Genomic DNA, 20,718 nt, shown 5'->3' with positions numbered 1-20,718 from the left:
TAAGCAGTATATTAGGCTATGTATTAATATAAAGGTTTAAAAACATTTTTGAAAATTGGTAGCATCTCATTGACAATAAACAGGAGATTACGAAATTTTCAAGTCAAGAAAGCATCATTTTTTTATTATTCCCTAAGGGTCAGCAGATTTTTTTTCTATAAAGTACCAGAGAGCATATTATTTTAGATTTTATGGGTCCAACGGTGCACATCTGAACTACCCAACTCTCACTGAAGCATGAAGGCAGCCACAGACAATATGAAGGTGACTACCTATGTCTGTATTCCAACAAAACTTCATTTATGAAAACACACAGTGGACAAATTTGGCCCATGGGCTATATTTTGCTAATCTCTTTGTTGAATTCCTGAATCTGGACTCAGATTTTGCTAAAAGTATACAAGTTCTCTCCCAATTTATCAAGAGGAAAAGTGTCTGTCTTGTCCCTTTTCTTCACACATTGTAGGGGTAAAGGGGCTCTGGAGTGTCTCAAGGACAGCTCTCATTGGGCACAAGTAGTGTCATGAAAGCAAGTGACAGACTTGTCCTTTCAATATGTTTCTTCTGCTAGCCTGACATTCCTTTTCTAGAACTCTCTCCACTAAGGGTCTTTCTCTGGGAGACCCCAATTTACATATAACTGTATTACTTAAATACATATAACTGTATTACTTACTCAATTAAGTAATTTTATTTACTTAAAATTACACATTCAAATTTCTTAACTATTATTATCATATCAACATAGATTTGGTGATCACTATAATTTAAAACCTGAGAAAGAAGACACAGGATAATATGCCAGATTGATGTTGACAGGTCTTTGGGGAGGTTATGGGAAATAGAATGCCAATAGAAAAGGAAATTTCAGTAAAAGCCATCTACATTCATTCGTTTTATCTGTTAGGTATTTATTGAATACCCATTAAATGCCAAACACCTTGCTAGAAGCTGGAGGTGAATGGTGAATGACAGACTCTGTACTCTCAAAGACCTCAAATTTATCACATAGACATGAAAACAAATAATAAACCAAATTACAAAACAGTGTGATACATGGAATAATAAAAGTGTGTAAAATCTACAGAGTCCATACCAAAAGAGGAAGAGGAGGGATCCAGGAAAGGGTTCAGTTAAACAAAGAATGGCGTCTTTGGGACTATCCTTCTGGGGAAGTTCGAAATAGAGTCATAGTGCTGCAAGGAGGAACTGAAGGGCAAAAACGAATGGGGATCTGAGATGGAGGAAGAGGCCAGACAGTTTTGGGCTTCGGAGGCCATCTACAGGAAGAAGTTTGGACAAAATTCTGTAGATAATCAGAAAGGGTACGTAGGAAATGACATGATGTAATGTGTAGCTTTTAAAGGCAGTTTTGGTGTCAGTGTAGAGAAGCCATCTAGCCTGGGAAGCTGAGTCAATGGTGGAGCGAGTTGTAATTGGTGGAGTCTGGCCTGGGAAGCCGAGTCAATGGTGGCGTAAGGGTAATCGACATACAGAACACAGGAGGTCAGGGGTAGAACAAGAAGTTTGGTTCTGCATATTTTGACAGAACATTTTGGAGACAATAAAATGGTTTGCTGTGGTACATTGTTGGGACTATGGATCTAGGACTCATGACAGAAATTCCACCTGGAAGTGAAGGTTTGAAGAATGAGAGAGCCCTTATATGCTGAATAAATAATAAGTCCAAGAGAGCACCCTGGAGAAGCCAACTTTTTAAAGGACACAGAGGAAAGGGAAGTGGAACTTGGAAAATGAAATCAGGTGTCAGGCCAAGGACCGATTTCCTGCTCATCATAATTTTCCTATAGTTTACACCTGTAGAGCATCACTATTGTGCACCAGCTATTTTTCTGCAGTACATATTTGGGATTCAATTCTGACACTTTTCTGGGGTATTCTGCCATGTTTCTCAATTTAGAATGTTCACATGAATCAATCACCTGGGAATCTTATTAAAATTCATATTTTGATTCAGGAGTTCTGGGGTGGGGACGAGGATTCTGTAGTTCTAATTATCTCCCAGGTGATGCTAATCCTGCTGATCCATGAACCACATTTGGAGAAGCAAGGCTCTGGTATGCAGGGAAGCACTGGAAGCTTGGAGCCTACAAAGCCAAGTTCAGAGACTTGGGAAGAAAACCGAGTCCAGAAAACACCTTGGTGCCAAGAACAGCATGGTATTAGCCATTAATGAAAATAGCACTAGTTCTCATATAGCCTAGAGATGGTTGTAGTTGCCTCTAAACATTCTTAGGTAAAAGGAAAACTTGAATTCTGAACTATAGAAGTTAAATAAACAAAATAAGCAAACAAAACAAAATGTTTCATTTCTTAGTAACTGATATTTTAAAAGACATTCTGTTTTGGTAGGTTGATCTGAGTTTGTATTGGCAGGCATACTAGTGTCCCTGTGTTTCAAGCCATTGAAAGAGGATTCACATAAGTAAGTGTATGGTGGTTTTGAGCACTCCCCTTTAGTCTGTCACCTAATTCTTTTTTATACCAAGGTACCAAGGATAGAAACTAGGGGTGTTTAAACACTGAGCCACATCCCCAGCCTTTTTTTTTTTTTTTTTTTTTGAAAGACAAGGTCTTGCTAAATTGCTGAGGCTGGTCTCAAACTTGGGATCCTCCTACCTCAGCCTCCCAAGCCACTGGGATTACAGGCATATGCCACCATGCCCAGTTCTGTCACCCAGTTCAGCTGGACTCTTGTTTTTCATTACAGTTGCAAAGGAAGTCATCTAACTTAAAAGATGTCAATCCCACACACCTTTTTCCCACCTAAATTCTAGTCTCTACAAATAGAGATTATGGCCCTACTCAGTTTGAATGCAGCCTTCTTCTAGAAGAACAATTTCAGTGCTGTTAGGTCAAGATAAAAAGAAACAGGGTTGGAGTTGTGGCTCAGTGTAGAGTGTTTACCTAGCACATGTGAGCCCCTGGGTTCAATTCTCAGCATCACATAAAATAAAGGTATTGTGTCCATCTGCCACTAAAAATATTAAAAAAAAAAAAAGATAAAAAGAAACAAACTATTAACCTTTGGAATAAAAATTGTATGCATGCAAAATGGATGCCATATACTATAGTCTAGGGGGTTATTATTTAATATTCCCTCTGACTTTATTAATAGAACAAAAAAAGAAGACTTGCAAAACAAGCATGTTCTTTAAACTTAAGATCAACTGGGGTTTACCTGCAATCATTGTGTATATCTGGGAATTCATGAAAGGCAAAGTAACACAATGAATTTGAATGCAAATTAAATTTAATAATCAGTAAAGTGAACATATGTTTTGTTTTGTAGGTTTGTATCTAAATATTAAGTTGGGTTCTAGGTGCTTTTAGATGTTTCTCATTTAATCAAATGCTAATGATATGAGACAGTCAAGATTCAAAGAATTGAAGTGATTGGATCCTTAATGTCAGGATTTTCTGCCTCCAAGTACAGTACTACTTCTACAAAGCTGAAATTACCTCTATTAGTAAAGTAAAGAAGAATGACTTAACTAAACTTTCAAAGAAATATTATTCCTAAGTGGTCCATATTTTTTCACTAAAAATAATAAACTATAAGGACAGTATCTGCTATGGTTTGAATATGGTTTGTTTCTTCAACTCATGTTGAAAGATTTGATTGCCACTGTGGCAGTATTGGGAGGTGGTGCCTTTAAGAGGTGATTGGGTCATTAAGAGGGGCTAATGCTTTTCTCTGGTGAGTTCTTATTCTTGTGGAGCTGGATAAATTACCATAAGAGTTGGTTTTTATAAAGCAAGGACACCCTTGTGTTTTTGTCTCTTCTGCATGCACCTATTTACCTTTTTGCTTTTTGCCACAAGTTGAAACAGTATGAGGACCATACTGCAGCCATGCCCTTGAACTTAGCAACCTCCAGAACTGTGAGCCAAAATAAACCTCTTTTCTTCACAAATCACCCACATCACATATTCTGTTACAGCAACAGAAAACAGACTAAGACAGTATTAAAACCACTGGTATTTTTGGTGAAGAAAAAAATGATATTCAGGTCCCCAGTAGACAGCAAAACCTTTTTTCAAGTTGAAATCCCCTATGACACAACACAAAAGCACTCTTTTATTCTTCCCACAGATCTATGATTAATGTCCTACACCTAGGTACTTGAAAAAATTTTTTCCCTCAAAAGACAGAGGCTAATGTAGGAAGAAGAGGCTAATGTATGTATTTGCCTCTGATGGTGAAGAAATGAAACAACATCTTTAAGTTTGTTGATGGAGAGTGAGGACGAAAATCCAGTCAGTCTTCCCAGTAATTTTATGTATGTACACTACTCAAAGAAAAAAAAAAAGTTGACCAGGAAAATCAGCATCATTTGGGGCTTACCATGTTGGACAACTGGTTCTCTTAATGGCTCCCCAGCAATTAAGACAAAATGGCTTCTCTCAGGATCCTAAAGTTAACAAGGAAAGCATCAAACAATAAACATGCTTGTTTTTGAATGTCAAATTAGGAGTAATTTGTAGTTGACATGCTAACTAAATGAATTACAAGTAATGAACTACTTCTGAGTACAAATTCCAAAAATATTTTCTGTGTAATACTCATTATGGAAACATTTATTCTTTAATATATTTAGTAGTAACTAGAACTCAAAAATAAGTTTATGACACCAAAATATTAACATTCTCAAAGGAGGAGAATTTAAAATCTTCTTTAACTAGAAACATCTTCATGACAAACCATGTGACTGACTTGGCTTATTATAGAATTCACTAACAATATAATTTTTAAAGGGGAAGATTACTTATACAAATCCAAATAAAATTAGATTTTATTTACTTTTGACATTTATTACTAGTAATGTAAAATATGCCCCAGATATATTGCACTAAATGGAACCTTATAAAAACAGAGCATCCAAGGAACATCTGCTCAGACAAGTTTCTTTCCAAAGAGGTCCTATTTTTTTTGAAGCCTCTAAAAGTTTTTGATTAGAATTGAGGATTTGATTTTTTTTCCTAAGACTGGAAAAAATATTAATTATAATATCAAGGGCTAGTGTGATGCAGGGAAAGACACACTTTCATATATCTTTTGGGATATTTTGAAATTGGTATAGTAGTATTTCCAGAGAGCAATTTGAAATTGATTCAAAACTTCCAATATTGCTGATGTCCTCTAATCTAATAATGCCAGTTTCCCACAGTTTCTTCATTGTAGAACTATTGATCACAGCAAAAATTGTAAATAGTTCTCCAATGAAGAGGGGTTGGATTTTTTAAGATGAAATATCATATGGCCATTAAAATTAATCTTCTCAACAAATATTTCAGAGTGTAAATGTTTATAATGTAAGTTTTTAAAATACCACAAAATGGTGTATATACGGTATATTTTTCACTCAGGAAAATAAAAATATCATACATTGAGAGACTAAGGAAAAGACAAACCAAAAGTTTAGCATTGGTTCTTTCTGAGTAATGGAAATGAAGGTGAATTTTATTTTGTTTCTTTTTTTTAAAAAAAATTTGCACCACCAATGTGCTGTGTTAATTCTAAAAGTTAAAAAGAATGGTTAAAGGTGGAGTTTAGTGATAGATCCCAGCCCCCCCCAAAAAAGCTAAAAAGAAACAGAATGTATGAGAAAATATAGATATTTTTATAAGTTTGTATTTAGGGAATTATTTTATAATCAAATGCATTTCAGACTTATATGACCATTTCATTATATAAAATGACATTATTTAAATATTTTAAGCAATTAATACATTAACTCTCAGGGTCTCCAAAATCATACCTACATCCAATATTAACTTTTCAATAAATTTACTTATTCAAAATGGTACTTTGATTTGAAATTAAGGAGAATTGTAGTTCTGTTGGAAATGAATTATATATATACTTAGATATATGTGGTGCTTTGTGCTCTCACAATTTAGTTATGCTCAGACAGAATGCTAGTAGGTTCCAGCTTGTTCTTATTTTCCTCCACGCCATATCCAATCCTTCTTCCTGATGTTAACCCTGCTGACTAAAAGCAATACCAAAACCATTTTTCAGACTTCTGGCTGCAGAACTACAGACTCTTTCACTAGATTCTCCATCAGTTTCCCTTTTGTGGCCTCATTTCACTGTCTGGATATGCTTAGATTAACGGGATTAGTGACTTCTAGATTAACTGGATTAGTGACTTCTCTGATTTCTCAATTTCTGCATTTACAGCTTGGTTTTCACACAGTTCCTCCCAACTGTGAATCTTTCTTTGGGGAGCTGTCTCGTGACTGCCATCTTGTGAAGAATCCCAAACTAGCCAAGTGGGAAGGCCACGTAAAGCAGAACTGAGGCACCCCCAAACAATAGCCCTAGCTAAGCCTAACCACTAGCCTGCTAGCCAAATGAATGACACTGGAGAAAATAGCATATTCTCACCATGATTGTGAGAACGTACAAACTATTGTTGTTTAAGCCAAAAAATTGCAGAGTGGTTTGTTACTAGTTGAATATTATGTATTTCTTTTTAATCTTCTCTCGGGTTTATCCAATTTAGAAAAAACAATTAAAAGCAACATGATTATGTACTTTTAAACAAAACCTTGAAAATTTCTAAAACTTCATCAATTTCCTAATAATTCAGCATTTACCTATATCTCATACCATTATTTTAAACTATATTATATATTTATGTACTTCTATTAACATAAAGTTCTAGGAATCAATATAATGTTTCTAGTCCCAGATTTATTACTAGATGCAACAAAAATTAATAATTCTTTACTTTTCCATGTATTTAATAAAAACTGCCATATTTAATAGGGCTGAATTTTGTTTCTCCTCCTGGTTTTTCAACTTCAAAAAAATTAAATGGGAAAGTAAGGTAGATGGTTTCTTCAACCCTGGGGCTGGTGTCACTTAATACATCCACTTAGTTGATGATTAAATCATTTCTTCACATTTAAAAAATGAAGCACAGAACTATATTGTTTGGACCTTTCTCTTCTTTTCTCCTTCTAGTTCAAAATTCTTGCATTTCTTAATACTACCAATTTTGTAGATCTGCAGTTGAGTTCAATGCACTCAAGGCTCAGGACAATCTTTGCAGTTTTAGCCTTCTTCCAGAAAATTGGCCTAGTTTTCCACCATAGCCACTCCACTTCCTGTCATAACACTACTTTCCCTGGTTCTCTGTGCCCAGAGAACATTTGTGGGAATGCTACCAGCATAGAAAGAAGCAGCAAAATGTTTCTATCTGAAGTGATTTCTTTCTTTCTTTCTTTTCTTTCTTTCTTTCTTTCTTTTTTTCAATGTGGCTATATTAGTTTTAAATGGTAAAAACTAACCATTTTAACTTTAATTAATTTTTAATTTAATTGTCAGTTATCACTAAAGATTCATTCTCTGACAGTTTTGAAGTGGTGAAATTTTAGTGTAAAAAAAGAGACATCATTTATAAGTTGATCTGAAAGAGGATGTCATTTAATAGTGTTTGGGGGTGTTTTTTAGTAGGGGCAAGGAGATATACTTGAGTTCCAGGGTCAGAAAGCAAAAAAGAGGGCTGGGGAGATAGCTCAGTTGGTAGAGTGCTTGCTTCACAAGCACAAGGCCCTGGGTTCAATCCTCAGCACCGCAAAAAAAGAAAGCAGAAAAGAAATGATTAGGGGTTAAGAGAAGAAAAGAAAGGTGTGTAAATGCTGACTTCTCATTTCTTAATTCAGAAGATAGATCTTTTTTGAGTGTTAACCATGCCCTAAACTTTGGAATGATAAAACCTTGAAAATAAAAGTTTGTACTTTTGATATTACTCAAATAAAATGATGACTTTTCAATTATTATTTGGGCAGTAGGATACAAAGACATGTGCATTTTGTGTGAAATACAAAATTATTAAACTCCTGGGAGTTGGTGGATTGGATTTTTCATCACTTCAGAAATCCACAGGATGGCCCACATTTCTTTCAATGAATTTCCATAAATTTAACCTCTGAGTGGTGACTTCCCTTCCTCTCCTCTAAACTAGATCTGTTCTGTGTCTTTTAAAAAATAATAATAATAATTTTTGCTTTCCTTAACTAGTCTTCTTTGGTAAACTCTGGTTATTTTTTTAGATATTCAGTAGAGCACTGATGTGGTTTGTAATCTCAGTTGCTGTTATCATGAAACTCCTCATCTACAGTAACCTTGCCCATAGTGGCAAATGATGAAAATCATGCAAAAGCAAAGAAAATGAAAGACCTGTTTAAGACATGAGTCCTGGTGTGGCTCTAAGTCAATAACTTCATGGGGTTTCATGAAAATACAAAGGTAACAGAGGCCCACTTACTACTTCATTTAGAATTACCCCAACTGAAACTCATGATCTTTGGGGGCTGAAGTCATGTCTTTTACTTTAGTGGACATTCTCAGAGTTCCTGGTTCAGAGTCAGGCCCTTTGCACCTCACTTTAAAGCTTACTTTTAGTAGTTGGGTGCAGTGGTGCATGCCTGTAATCCCAGCAACTCTGGAGGCTGAGGCAGGAGGATGGCCTCAGCAATTTAGCAAGGCCATAAGCATCTTAGCAACAGCCTGTTTCAGAATAAAAATATAAGCCAGGTACAGCGGTGCACGCCTGTAATCCCAGCAGCTCAGGAGACTAAGGCAGGAGGATGGTGAGTTCAAAGCCAGACTCAGCAATTTAGTGAGGCCCTAAGCAACTCAGCAAGACCCTGTATCTAAATAAAAAATAAAAAGGGTTGGGAATGTGGCTCAATGGTTAAGCGCCCCTGGGTTCAATCCCTGGTACCAAAAATAAATAAAATAAATAAAAATATAAAAAGAGCTGGGGATGTGGATCAGTGGTTAAGGCCCCTAGGTTTAATCCCCAGCACTAAAAAGAAAAAAAAAAAACAACTTACTTTTAAAAATTATTTATGTTATTCCATAAGTATTATTGCCAAGCTATGTCTTGAGTTCCACTGATACTAACAACAGATGATTAAAGTCCAGATGAAAGTCCTCTGATTCATTTAATGTGTTAATAACTTCTAAACTATGACTTTCTAACTCGGTTTGTTTGATTGATTATAAATACAAAGTTTGAGATAACAGCAGGACTTTGAGAATTAATCAAAGGGCATGCTTTTGCGATAATAGAATTTATCGTAGTCATATATTACTCAAAAAATTACCAGAAATGAAATGAACTTTAGTATGACTTAATTGTATATGATTGTTCTTACTAAGTTCATTGTTTATACTTCTTAAACCAATGAAAAGATAAAACAGTTAACTGTTATCAGTTTTTAAAAATTAGTGGTTTCTTTCATCATGAACTTTTTACACATAAATAAGCAAAAACAGAATGTTTCATTTTATTTCTCTTTCCATGATTATTTTAATCAACTGTTATATTTAATCAATCTTCATCTCGTTATTTCAGTGAGGTCTGCATGAATGGTGCCAGTTTGAGAGACTGGTTACTCCCTAGTTCTGAAGATAGTCAATGAGGAACTGATTGTCTACCTCAGTATACTGCAGGTGAGACTGCTAATAAATAGTAAACTAGTAGAAACAGGGATCTTAAGGTGAGATGGAGTGTTTCATATCAAACTCATGTGCTCCTAATCATGGAGTCATCAGAGCAAATATTACTCAGGAGAAAATCCAGAGCAACAACCAGGAGGCCCAAGCAGCACAGGGAGCCTTAGCCCTTGAAATGGAGGCTGTTCTAGAATGACTGGTACCAGTCCAGGATTAAATGTCCTGGGTAGCCTGAGGTCAATTCTAATCTTCTAAGAACTCTGAAAAATTCAAGTCTGTTTTGAAGCCATTGTGGTTTGGGCTTCCTCTAAGAAGTCAAAGGGTCTGGCAAGAAGACTCTTAAATCTAGCATTAAATCAACCCCCCCTGCAGTTCCTCCTGCTACAGCAGGCAATTCATCCTCTGAGTGAGGAAGTTAAGGGTCCCTGCAGGCTGGTATGTGCTAACCTGAGATAGGTCAAATATATGCTGAGATGGAGCAAAGGAACCCAGTAGAGAGAAAGCATGGTTTTATAATTTATTCTTTTCTTGCCCTCCTCTCCTGTCTTAGAGATTGGCTACTCTAGAGGAAACTTTCCCCACTGCTGGTTGACCAAGAAGATGGGCAGGATGCTGAGATAAAGTATAGTGACAGTGCAGGAAGACAGAAGCAGAAGAAAACCAGGAACTAAATCAGCTCCTCATTCATGATCACAATTTAGCACAGTACTAGAAGGTCACATCTTCCTTCTTTATCATATCCTCAGCTAAGGATAGTTCTTCATTGAGGATAAACCTGGCTTACACCGTGACTAAATCAGGGTCCCTTGGGAATTTTTCTTTAGTTGTAGAAATTGCCCAGGATATGAATCCTTATTATAGAACACGTGTGTGGTATAAGTTATCTGTTAAATTAGGTGTTTGGATCGGTAAACTTTCCAGCTACGATTATTGGGTACCTCCAATGTATTACACCAAGGATTGGCAAACTTTCTCTGTAAAGGGCCAGAGAATTTTAGGCTTTGTGGAAACACAGCAATTCAATTCTACCTTTTTGGTGTGGTAGAATCCATAGACCACAGAAAAGAATGGATGTGACTATGACAAAATAAAGCTTTATTTATGAAGACACATTGGGATTTGGCCTATTATACATCATTTATTGACCCCTATGCTAGATGTAAGGAGACTCTTAGGTATTTCAAATATTCTTAACAATCTCATACAGTTGGCCTTAATTATTGCAATTTCGAAGACAAAGAAAATGAAGCTTTGAGAGGTTTAGAAACAGGTGCAAAGTGTCATAACGAACAAATGGCAAAGCCAAGATTCAAATCTTCACAATTTTTTTCTTGTTGTCATCTAAGGGGAACTTTCTACTCTCCTGTGGATATAAGTGACACATGCCCTCTTTAAATGCTAATTTTTTAAACATCATTTTTTGATAGAAGTCTTTCTAAGGTTTCAACAGTGCAGGTTATTGCTTAAACACAGAACAATGGCAGATTGTTCTTTGAGCCAGGAGTGCTGCTTGCCCATGAATTGATGATTTCTAGCTAATTCCTTTCTATCTCAGTTGTCCCCTGTCCTTCTGGCTCTCCTCATCACTTCTTCCTGGTGTTCCATTTCAGCTTCTAAATCCTTATTATCTGCAATGTGCTGTTACATTATAGAAAGAAATGAGGTTGCTAAGTTAAATAACATTGCAAACTAATCTGACATCAGTAGGTTCTGGCCCCATGTATAGTTTTCATGCCTCTTTTCTGAATTGGGTTGAAATATGTGAAAGTGTCATTTTTTGGTAGGTCAAAAATGGCAGTTTCGTATGGTTCAACCTAATATTACAAGGCATCGATTCTGAGATATACATTCTTTCTAGTGCTCATGAGATTTTTCTCCTATTTACTTTACAGTTCACGGAGGTGCTTCAGATGATTAAGGTAACAGAAGGTGGCTGCCAGAAAGTGGGCTAAGATCTAATAATTCCTAAAATCCATTGCACCCTGTATAGGGGTCAGGGGGCCAGAAGTGAGTCACACTAGCTCTCTATCAGTCACCTGTGCACTGAAATAATTCTCATTTCTACTTCTTAAAACTCATCTTTCCAGGAGCTTTTGCACAATTGTCTCTTTAATCCTCTTTATTAGAGTGACTCAAAGCTATCCTACTGGCTTAATAGTCTCACAAGAAGGTGAGCAAGTTACTCAATGGAATGAAACAGACATGAGAAAGAAGCTTGGAAACATGGACAAAATACCTCTCAGGACTTCTAAAATATTAAACTTTACCTAAAAAAACAGATATTCATCAAAAAAGGAAAAGAAACACATCACATGGTCCCCTCAGTTCCAAATGGGGATTATTTTCAAATGGCTCTATGTGGCTATGCAAGCAGATCAATATTTACCCTTCTAGAGGGCCAAATCATTTTTACTTATACAAAAAGCAAAAGAAATCAATTTTACAAAGGACAAAAATTAAAGACAACAAAGATGTGTTGCCTCCAGGTTCAAACAATGGGGGACTCCACATGATTCCTGAAGATAAGGAATCAATATATATGAAACTTAAACCAATAAAAATAGCATAAATTAATGAAAAAACTTATGGCATAATTTATTCCCCCAGGAAGAAGAGGAAAAATTTCCAGCTATATAAGAGATTGAAGTATGTTCCTGGAAACTAGCAGAAAGCACAAGTTAAGAAAAGTAAGGGTTTCTAATATGTACCTTGTTCTCCACCTGGACACTGTCACCTTCTCCGAGCACTGCTGTGTGATGAGGTTCTATTTTCTGTTGAGCATCATCAGGCCCTACAAAAAAAAAAGATGATCCACTAACTTTAAGACATATTATAGTCCTATGATTGCACATTTGGGCAACCACTTAGCACCATATTAGTTTCAATTTCTGAAATAACAGACTTAGAAATCTCCTCAAGCCTCTTGGTCAGGTAGATTTGACACTACCAAAGTCTGAAACTGGTTGCTTTTCAATATAGATGAGAATAGGGAGGTGAATCCTGCATTGTGTCTCCATTTATGATTCAATGGATAAGCAAAGTCCTTGGTATTACATGTTCCTAAGAGTGTTTCCTTGGGAAAATTATAAACCTCAGAAGAAGTAATCATACCTAGGAAAATTTTCAAATTCCATGATTAATTCAATTCAACAAATGTTTACTGAGCACCTACAATTGCCAAGTACTATGGGAAAATACAAAGATGTGTAAAGCAGACTTCTTGCTTACAAATAATTCAAAATTTCATTGGGACCAGGTATTGTGGCACATGCCTGTAATCCCAGCAGTTCCAGAGTCTGAGGCAGGAGGACTGCAAGTTCAAAGCCAGCCTCAGCAACTTTCCAAGGTCCTAAGTAACTCAGTGAGACCCTGTCTCAAATATAAATTTAAAGGGCTCAGCATGTAGCTTAGTGGTAAAGTACCCTGGGTTCAATGCCTGGAACCAAAAAAAAATTTAAAAACAAAACAAAAACAAAAAGCAAAATCTCTTTGGAGCAAACAAAACACATATACAAAATAATCAGAGAATAATACAACTGAAAAATAAATGTTAGATAGCTATTGAACAATAGCTATTGAACTATGAACAAGACCCTATTCTAAATGCTGTAGAGGGTGTCTTCGGGATAGGTAAGTTTTCATTCCTTCTGTATTGACGTATCAGATGAAAGAACAAATGAAATTGACAAACAGTTGATTGGGAAACAACAAAAAAGTTGATTGGGAAAACAGGGGCTGCAGGGTTCTTTCAGATCTAGAGACCCCAGAAATTTGTTGTGGAGGAGATAAGACTCGAACAGAGCTCTGTAGGACTAAGATAAACCTGCAAGAAGCAAAGTTAGGTAAAGCGGAATTCTAGACAAGAGGACAGACAGTGGGAAGGCAATGTGTGGACATTTCTGGGGAAACTGAACCTTCCACCATTGCTCGAACATGCTTCTAGAATGATAGAAATGGAGGCTGGCTTTAGAGTTGGCAATAAAAGAGAAGTCTGGGAATTAAAGAAGAACCTCATTTAGAGTTGGATGATATTTTTAACTGTGATATGGAAGAGCATTTTATTAGGTGTGCTTTATTGAGATCCCCTGGGAGCAATGGACCAAGTCTTTATCTTCAACTAATTCATATATAGCTCCCATTACCCACGTGGTCCCTTCCTGGCCCCTAATTTTGTCATATAGGATGTTTCATGATACATAGACCAAAACAGTTTATAAACTCTTTTGCAATGAGTTAATGGAGTGAGCTGACAAGAGACAGCACTTAAAGGTAATGCCGAGTTGATAATTCTCTGCACCCTTTATCAGAGTGGCTTCTTCTACTAAAGTGCTCACTGATTTGTGAGGAAATCTTAATTTAGAAACCAAGAGTTAAGCTGTCTGAAGGACTCTAATCCTAACTTTACATGGGATGCAACTTCTGCCCATTGTCCCTGCTAATGTATGAAAATATTGATACTGTAAAGGTAATTTGAAATGTTCCACCCTAAGGCAGACCTTTCTTACACTGGAGTCACATTTCCACTTTAATTATTTTAAATGTACCTGTAGCTTTTGCATTGTTACATGACATGCTTAAATCAGGGTCACAGAAGGCAAAGACTGATTTCACCATCATTTCCAGGTCATTTCTATGACATTTTGCCCAATCTGGTTATCTACTGAACCCAAAATTAGTCTCAAAGAAAATATATCTTATTGTTTCTGATTACTTTCAATTATAAATAGGGCCAAATCAGATAATAAATAGTTTCCATTGAGAATCTGTGCCAAGAATGTTCAATCTAATAGGGCAGTTAAGAAAAATTTAACCAAAGACAATTTAATTGCAAAATTTTTACCTCAACCATCAGAAAAAAGCAAAAATACTTGAAAACCTATTTTAAAGTTAGTGCTGAGGCTGGGGTTGTGGCTCACTGGTAGAGCGGTCACCTAGCATGTGTGAGGCATTGGGTTTGATTCTCAGCACTACATATAAATAAGTAAAAGGTCCATCAACATCTAAAAAAATATTTTTTAAAAAGTGCTATGTCTCCAGTATGCCATTAACTGCCATACATCCCTTCTGCATATGCCATCTGGCCCTTTTCTTTTCCTTCTCTTTATAAGAACTGCTGTCTCACTTACTCTGTGTCCCACACATTCTGGTACTTCCATTAAATTTTGACATCATCAATTTTATGTGTATAGTTGAAGACCCCTTACCTGATACAATCAAGACTGTTAATTGAAAAACACAAACTTTCTCAAACATTTTATTTTAAATTGAAGTATAAATATGCACTAGTTTCTGAAGTTTTATAAACACAGCTAAAATGGGCCTGTTGGCTGGATTCAAGCACTGTCTTTCTTTGTAAGGCAAGCCCACATTGCATCACCTAAATCCTCCTGGTTTATTACAATTTCCCCTCATCTTTGCCATCTGTCTCATTTATATTGATTCAAAGGCATTTTCTTTAGTAATTTATTTGACAAAGCATTTGACTAAGTTGTTCTAGAATATCATCTCTCTTTTCACATTTATTTCCTTAATTTACATACTGTCTAATTAAATTACATAATTGCAATTATTGGTGCAACTGGCACAAACAAATGGAGGACAAACACAATTGCCTTTAAGTCCAGTACAGCTCGGCTGGTGGGAAAAGGTGATCCTCCCAGTATTCAGGTAACTCCCTCAAGGTATTCACTATGGAATTCAAGAGCACGGGTCAATCCAGTTAATTGAGTAAGTGGAGGTCAATTAAGAGCCCTCTGGTATACATGTGTTTGCCCACTTTTATTGTAATATCCAAGGACCATGTCAAGTTTCTTAATACCACTCAGAATCAGAAACCAAAGGTTGAATACCAACTAAGCATGAATAGCTACTTATTTAAGTGTGACCATTTTACTGCCTTTGTGAGCCAGTTAGCTGTCATTTCAGTAACTACAGACAAATGTTTTTAGATTTCTAAATGCATTTTTTCAGCACCAACATTATATTTGATATCAATCCTTTTAGGGGACTGGCATTCAAACTGATAAAACCATAGCAAGCTTCAGGGATGCAACACATACCCTTTTGATCTCTGCATCAATGTGTACTTCTCATCACAGCTGCAGGGAAGGGGTTCAGTACTAGTACCTGTGGGGTCTATTAGCTTTCTGACCATATAGTTTGTATGTTCTTTTGATTTTTTTCTTTTTATCACATGCTGCACTGAATCCAGCTGCGGGGATGGTCAAAGGATTTTTCGCCTCCATAAAAGACTTTTATCAAAGGCAACAGTTGACTTAGAAAGTTTTCCATGGTTAAAGAAAGCAAATGTATGAAAATTTACAAAGAGCCTTGAGAAGCATGCCATGGATACTTTCAAATGAGTCTTGAATATTTTCTTTTAGTAAAAATGCTAGTTTTATTCATCTTATATCAGCTCTGTTAACTCCTTTTCTTTGGGGTATTTTTAGAAGACAGTTAAATGGTCTCACTGTATTTACTTTGAACTTGAAAATGTATGACTGACCTTGACAAGTGTATGTCCAGCCTCTCCTATCATTCGAAACTCCATCTGTCTGTAGTCAAACAAGTACTATCTACATCAATTAATACTTTTTTTGTTGTTGCTGTTGTTACTGGAGATTGAACCCAGGGGTGCTTAACCACTGAGCCACATCCCCAGTCCTTTTTATATTTTATTTAGAGACAGAGTTTTACTGAGTTGCTTGGGGCCTTGCTAAGTTGCTGAGGCTGGCTTTGAACTCACGATCCTCCTGCCTCAGCTTCCCAAGCTGCTGGGATCAACAAATATTTTTAATAGCTCTCTCTCTTAAATTTCTACTTTGTGAAGTCTCCCCTGATTATTTTCCCAACCCAAATTGCAGCCTATTTTATTGTAGCCTGATACACTAGTTATTTTATATTTATTTTTATTAGTGTATTGTAATTATACATAATGGGATTCATTATATCAAATCTGTACATCCACATAATTTGCTCAATCTCCTCCCTCAATACCTTTTCTTTCCCTCCCCACCTCCCTCCCTCCCTCTGATCCACCTGCTCTAGTCTACTGATCTCCCTATTATTTTAATTAGTTCATTTGAGATATATATATAATATATATATATATATACACACACACACACATACACACACACACACATATATATAAAATCAGGAATCATTGTGGTGCATTCCTATATGGACAAATCTTAATTTGGTAGATTTCATTCCCCAGTACTTCCCCATGCTGCCTCCTCCTCCTACCCCATCCCCATATTTATAACACCTACTTCAATAGAATGGAGGTGCTTATTAACATTTCAAAAAGGATAATTACTTGCTTATCAGTTGCTGCTATCTGTGATTGGCTTATGCCAGTCCAGTTTTGCTAGCAAGATAAAATCAAGGCAGCAAGGTCAGAAAGCATTTTCTGGGTTCTATATAAATTTTATAAGTCAGAATGCATTCAATAGCTCTTTCTGTTTTGCCATTTCTTTTCTTGATTATTTGTTCTTAACTTTTTTTTTTTTTATTATTAACATCCGTATTAGAAATTGGATAGGAAGAAGGGAAAGAGATAAAATTCAAACGAGATCCTCATAAATTCAAATGAGATAAAATTCAAATGAGGTTGCTCATTAATTCAAGCAGAGTCCTAAGAGGCCAGTTTTGTGAGCTTGATTCTCTCCATGGTCCCGCTTTCTCTGGATAGATGCAACTTCACTTTAAGACTATAGAACACAACCAACCCTATTTTTTAGGGGGAGAGGTGGTACCAGGGATTGAACTCAGGGGCACTTGACTGCTGAGTCCCATCCCCAGCCCTATTTTGTATTTTATTTAGAGACAGGGTCTCACCGAGTTGCTTAGTGCCTCAATGTTTCTGTGGCTGGCTTTGAACTTGTGACCCTTCTGCCTCAGCCTTTTTTTTTTTTTTTTTTTTTTTTTTTTAGTACCAGGGATTGAACTCAGGGGCACTGGACCACTGAGCCACATCCCCAGACCTATTTTGTATTTTATTTAGAGACAGGGTCTCACTGAGTTGCTTAGGGCCTTGCTTTTGCTGAGGCTGGCTTTGAACTCGTGGTCTTCCTGCCTCAGCCTCCCAAGTCACTGGGAGTACAGGTGTGTGCCACCTGGCCACACGACCCTATTTCTTGTCAGATGTTTTGCATTTGTGGCCCATGCTTACAAACAGGGATCAGGCCAGTGAGAAGAGATGACTCAGGAAAATCCTGCCTCACCTCAAGAAAAATGAGTGGATGTATAGGGCACTCTCCGCCCTGAGAAGTACAGAGCTTTTCATGTGTTAATTTCTGGAACTAAAGGTCTCTCAGGAAACAAGGTTGTAAGGATGGATTAAAACAAGTTTTGAAGATTACCTGTTAATTTTTCTCCCCTTGATCCTCTACAATGACATTAAGACCAAAATCAATTGTAGAGACAACAGACTAAGAAAGATCTTTGATTTTTGAAATGATTGGAAGAAATTTAAAAATGGTATTTGATGACATATGAAAAAGTTACAAATTTTACATAAAATTTTATTGTGTGTATTTGTATGTATTATTATCTATGGCTGCTTTTGGGCCTTGCAGGTAGGGTTGAGTAATCACAACTGAGACTCCTTTGTGGTTCACAGAGATGAAAGTATTTGTTGTCTGGGCCTTTATAGAAAGTTTGCTTCCTCCTGCTTTTTCTTATTCCACACAGATTTCTGGAATTCACCTTAAAATTCATGTGCTTTCTTTATTACTTTCCATTTATGCAGATTATTTTGTTGGTCTTGAAATCATAAAGCAGGGGTACTACTTCCATAAAAAATGTTTTCTCTGTTTTTACAAAGTATTATGGATATCAGAAGATTATAAAAACAAATGAAGCCTCATTTCTTCCAAGTGGTTAATATAGCTTAATGTATGTGCACAGGGATTTATATACACTACTAAATTATTTCCATACTTTCTTGAATGCTAAAATAAATGAATTTTGCTTTTGACCCTTAATGGAAATGCTATTCAAAGATGAATCAAACCTACTTAAACCATATTAGGAATAAGTTCAAAATACTGTTATTTCCAGAAGAAAACTTGCAGGTAATTAAGCACTCTTTTTGGAAAATATAAAGAATGGTTTAGCAGGGCATGGTGGCACATGTCTATAATCCTAATGGCTCAGGAGGCTGAGGCAGGAGGATTGAAAGTTCAAAGCCAGCCTTAGCAACTTAGAGAGGCCCTAAGCAACTTAGCAAGACTGTGTCTCAAAATAAAATACAAGAAAGGGCTGGGGATGTGGTTCAGGGTTTAAGTGCCCCTGGGTTCAATCCCTGGTACAAAAAAAAAAAAAAAAAAAAAGGATGCTTTAAACTAGCTCTGGGTGTAGCCTTTGAACTCTGAGCAGATGATATTAGCAAGCCAGCTATCCTGGAACTTAGAGTGTATTGCCCAAAGAGGTGGCCATGTTAAGGCCCCTGGGAGTTCATTGCTGGCACCTGCAGGAGGCAGGTGGCGAGGATCCAACCAGAGAGGGTCTGAGAAACAGAGATTCTTGGCCGGCACCTTGGGATCCTACCCCTCCCCCACCCCATTGTTGTCCACAGGGTTGAGAAGCAGAAAATGAGAACCTGTGGGTTTTCCCAGAAGCACAGCTAGAGATGAACATTCTGGTGCAAGAAGTTTATTTGGGAGGTGATTCCAGGGAACAACAGTCCAGAAGTTAGGAGGCTTAGACAGGAACAGAAGGCAGACAATGAAGGGCAAGTCATCAGACACACTCCCACCAGGAAACTTTAGGGAAAGGTCTCTCACATAGGCCTCCGGGTTATTCTACCTGAGGAGCCAGGTAGCTTTCAGAATATTCATTCTCCAGCACTTTCATCCTGCCTGTCTGGGGCAAAGCAGCCTTCCAGGGGTTCAGAGAAAGTAGCACAGATATTGGCCATCGGAAGTTAGTCCTGAGGATGTACAGCCCCAGGGCTATAGGTGCAGCACTAACAGCATCTGCTACAACCATTTCCTGCCTTGGTCTACCAATGCGTACCCTTGGCAAGTTAAATAACTTCCTTTAGGTTTCACATTCCCCATATAAAAAATGAGTTAACTGGTTCTCAAATGTCCCTTTTTTACTAGACTCAACAAGCTATGCATACACAACCCTTAGAATAGGAGAAAACCCACTTTGAGATATTTCAAAGGTACCTGGGACTGCTAATTCACCTCCTTTCACCTCCCAGGAGATAGATTCCTGCTCCTATTGGAGTTCATTACAGCTCCATCCCCTTATCAGTATGGAGGTTGCCAACCTCTTAGGGAGATAATACACATAATCATGCCTGAACATGTCTGCACAGAGACCACAGCAAAATGGCTGTCATGAATGGTATTCATATAGTCCTCCCTCACTGAACATTCTGAAGCCATAAGCACCCTGCCCTGAGTGTACCCGTGCTGGGGATACAGAGAGGACTGGTGTATCTGATTGTACAAAATAGTTTCCATCTACCATTTATCCCTTCAGTAGTTTAAATTAAGTTGCAGTTGAAGCCAAAATGACATGCCTATAACTTACCAATATACACATCCCCAGATATGGTATAAATGAAACTCGTCCACCCTGGAAAAGGACCAGCAACATTAAAATGTTAGTGTCCATAATGCCAAAAGGAACAAATATATATAAAGCAAATACACACATGCATGTCCTCTTACAAACACATGCAAGCACACGTGCACACACACAAACACACACTTCTAAACCCAAATTACTTCGCTCCCAATGTTTAACAGCCACCCAAAGTAGAAAGCGTACAATTCACTTGGTGGTGTATCTGTATGCCAAAAGTCATATTAACAAACAAATTGTTCCTTCCAGTTCTATTCACTGAAACACTCCAATTTGTCTTGGGTTTGCTGTGCCTCCAGGTAGTTCGAAGGGTAAATAACGCTACAACTATTTTTTTTTGTACTTAGTTGAATTCTAGTTTCCAGTGAACTCATTCTTTCTTATCAATTCCAAGGATGTAAGGATGCAAAAACCCCTGGGGGACTAATGGGTTTCAGATGGCCTGTGAAATCTCTGGAATTGTCCATACGATTTTTCAAGAGTGTGCATTTTTCTGGGAAAAGGGTACGTAGTATCTATCAGATTCTTACCATGACCTGAGGAGCCACGAACTCAGAACCAGCCACAACCCAACATTTGCACTCTGAGCACCAGCACTTGATTTTCATGAATAT

At 37.0% G+C, this 20,718-nt stretch overlaps 1 protein-coding gene across 1 annotated transcript in view; it reads right to left on the bottom strand.

Annotated features, from left to right (window-relative positions):
- PIR (pirin) overlaps nt 1–20,718 on the bottom strand; it is a 90,373-nt gene that overhangs the window by 714 nt on the left and 68,941 nt on the right. The window contains exons 7-9 of the mRNA XM_079123261.1: nt 20,051–20,095; nt 12,208–12,290; nt 4,370–4,436 (exon numbers count right to left, since the gene is read on the bottom strand). Of these exons, the coding sequence (XP_078979387.1) occupies nt 4,370–4,436; nt 12,208–12,290; nt 20,051–20,095 (195 nt within the window). The remainder of the gene's footprint in view (nt 1–4,369; nt 4,437–12,207; nt 12,291–20,050; nt 20,096–20,718) is intronic.

Source organism: Sciurus vulgaris, assembly GCF_902686455.1.
Source record: "Sciurus vulgaris genome assembly, chromosome: X".
In the NCBI taxonomy this organism is placed as follows: domain Eukaryota; kingdom Metazoa; phylum Chordata; class Mammalia; order Rodentia; family Sciuridae; genus Sciurus; species Sciurus vulgaris.
Note: the sequence above shows the minus strand (reverse complement) of the source record. Positions and strands in the feature narration are given on the sequence as shown.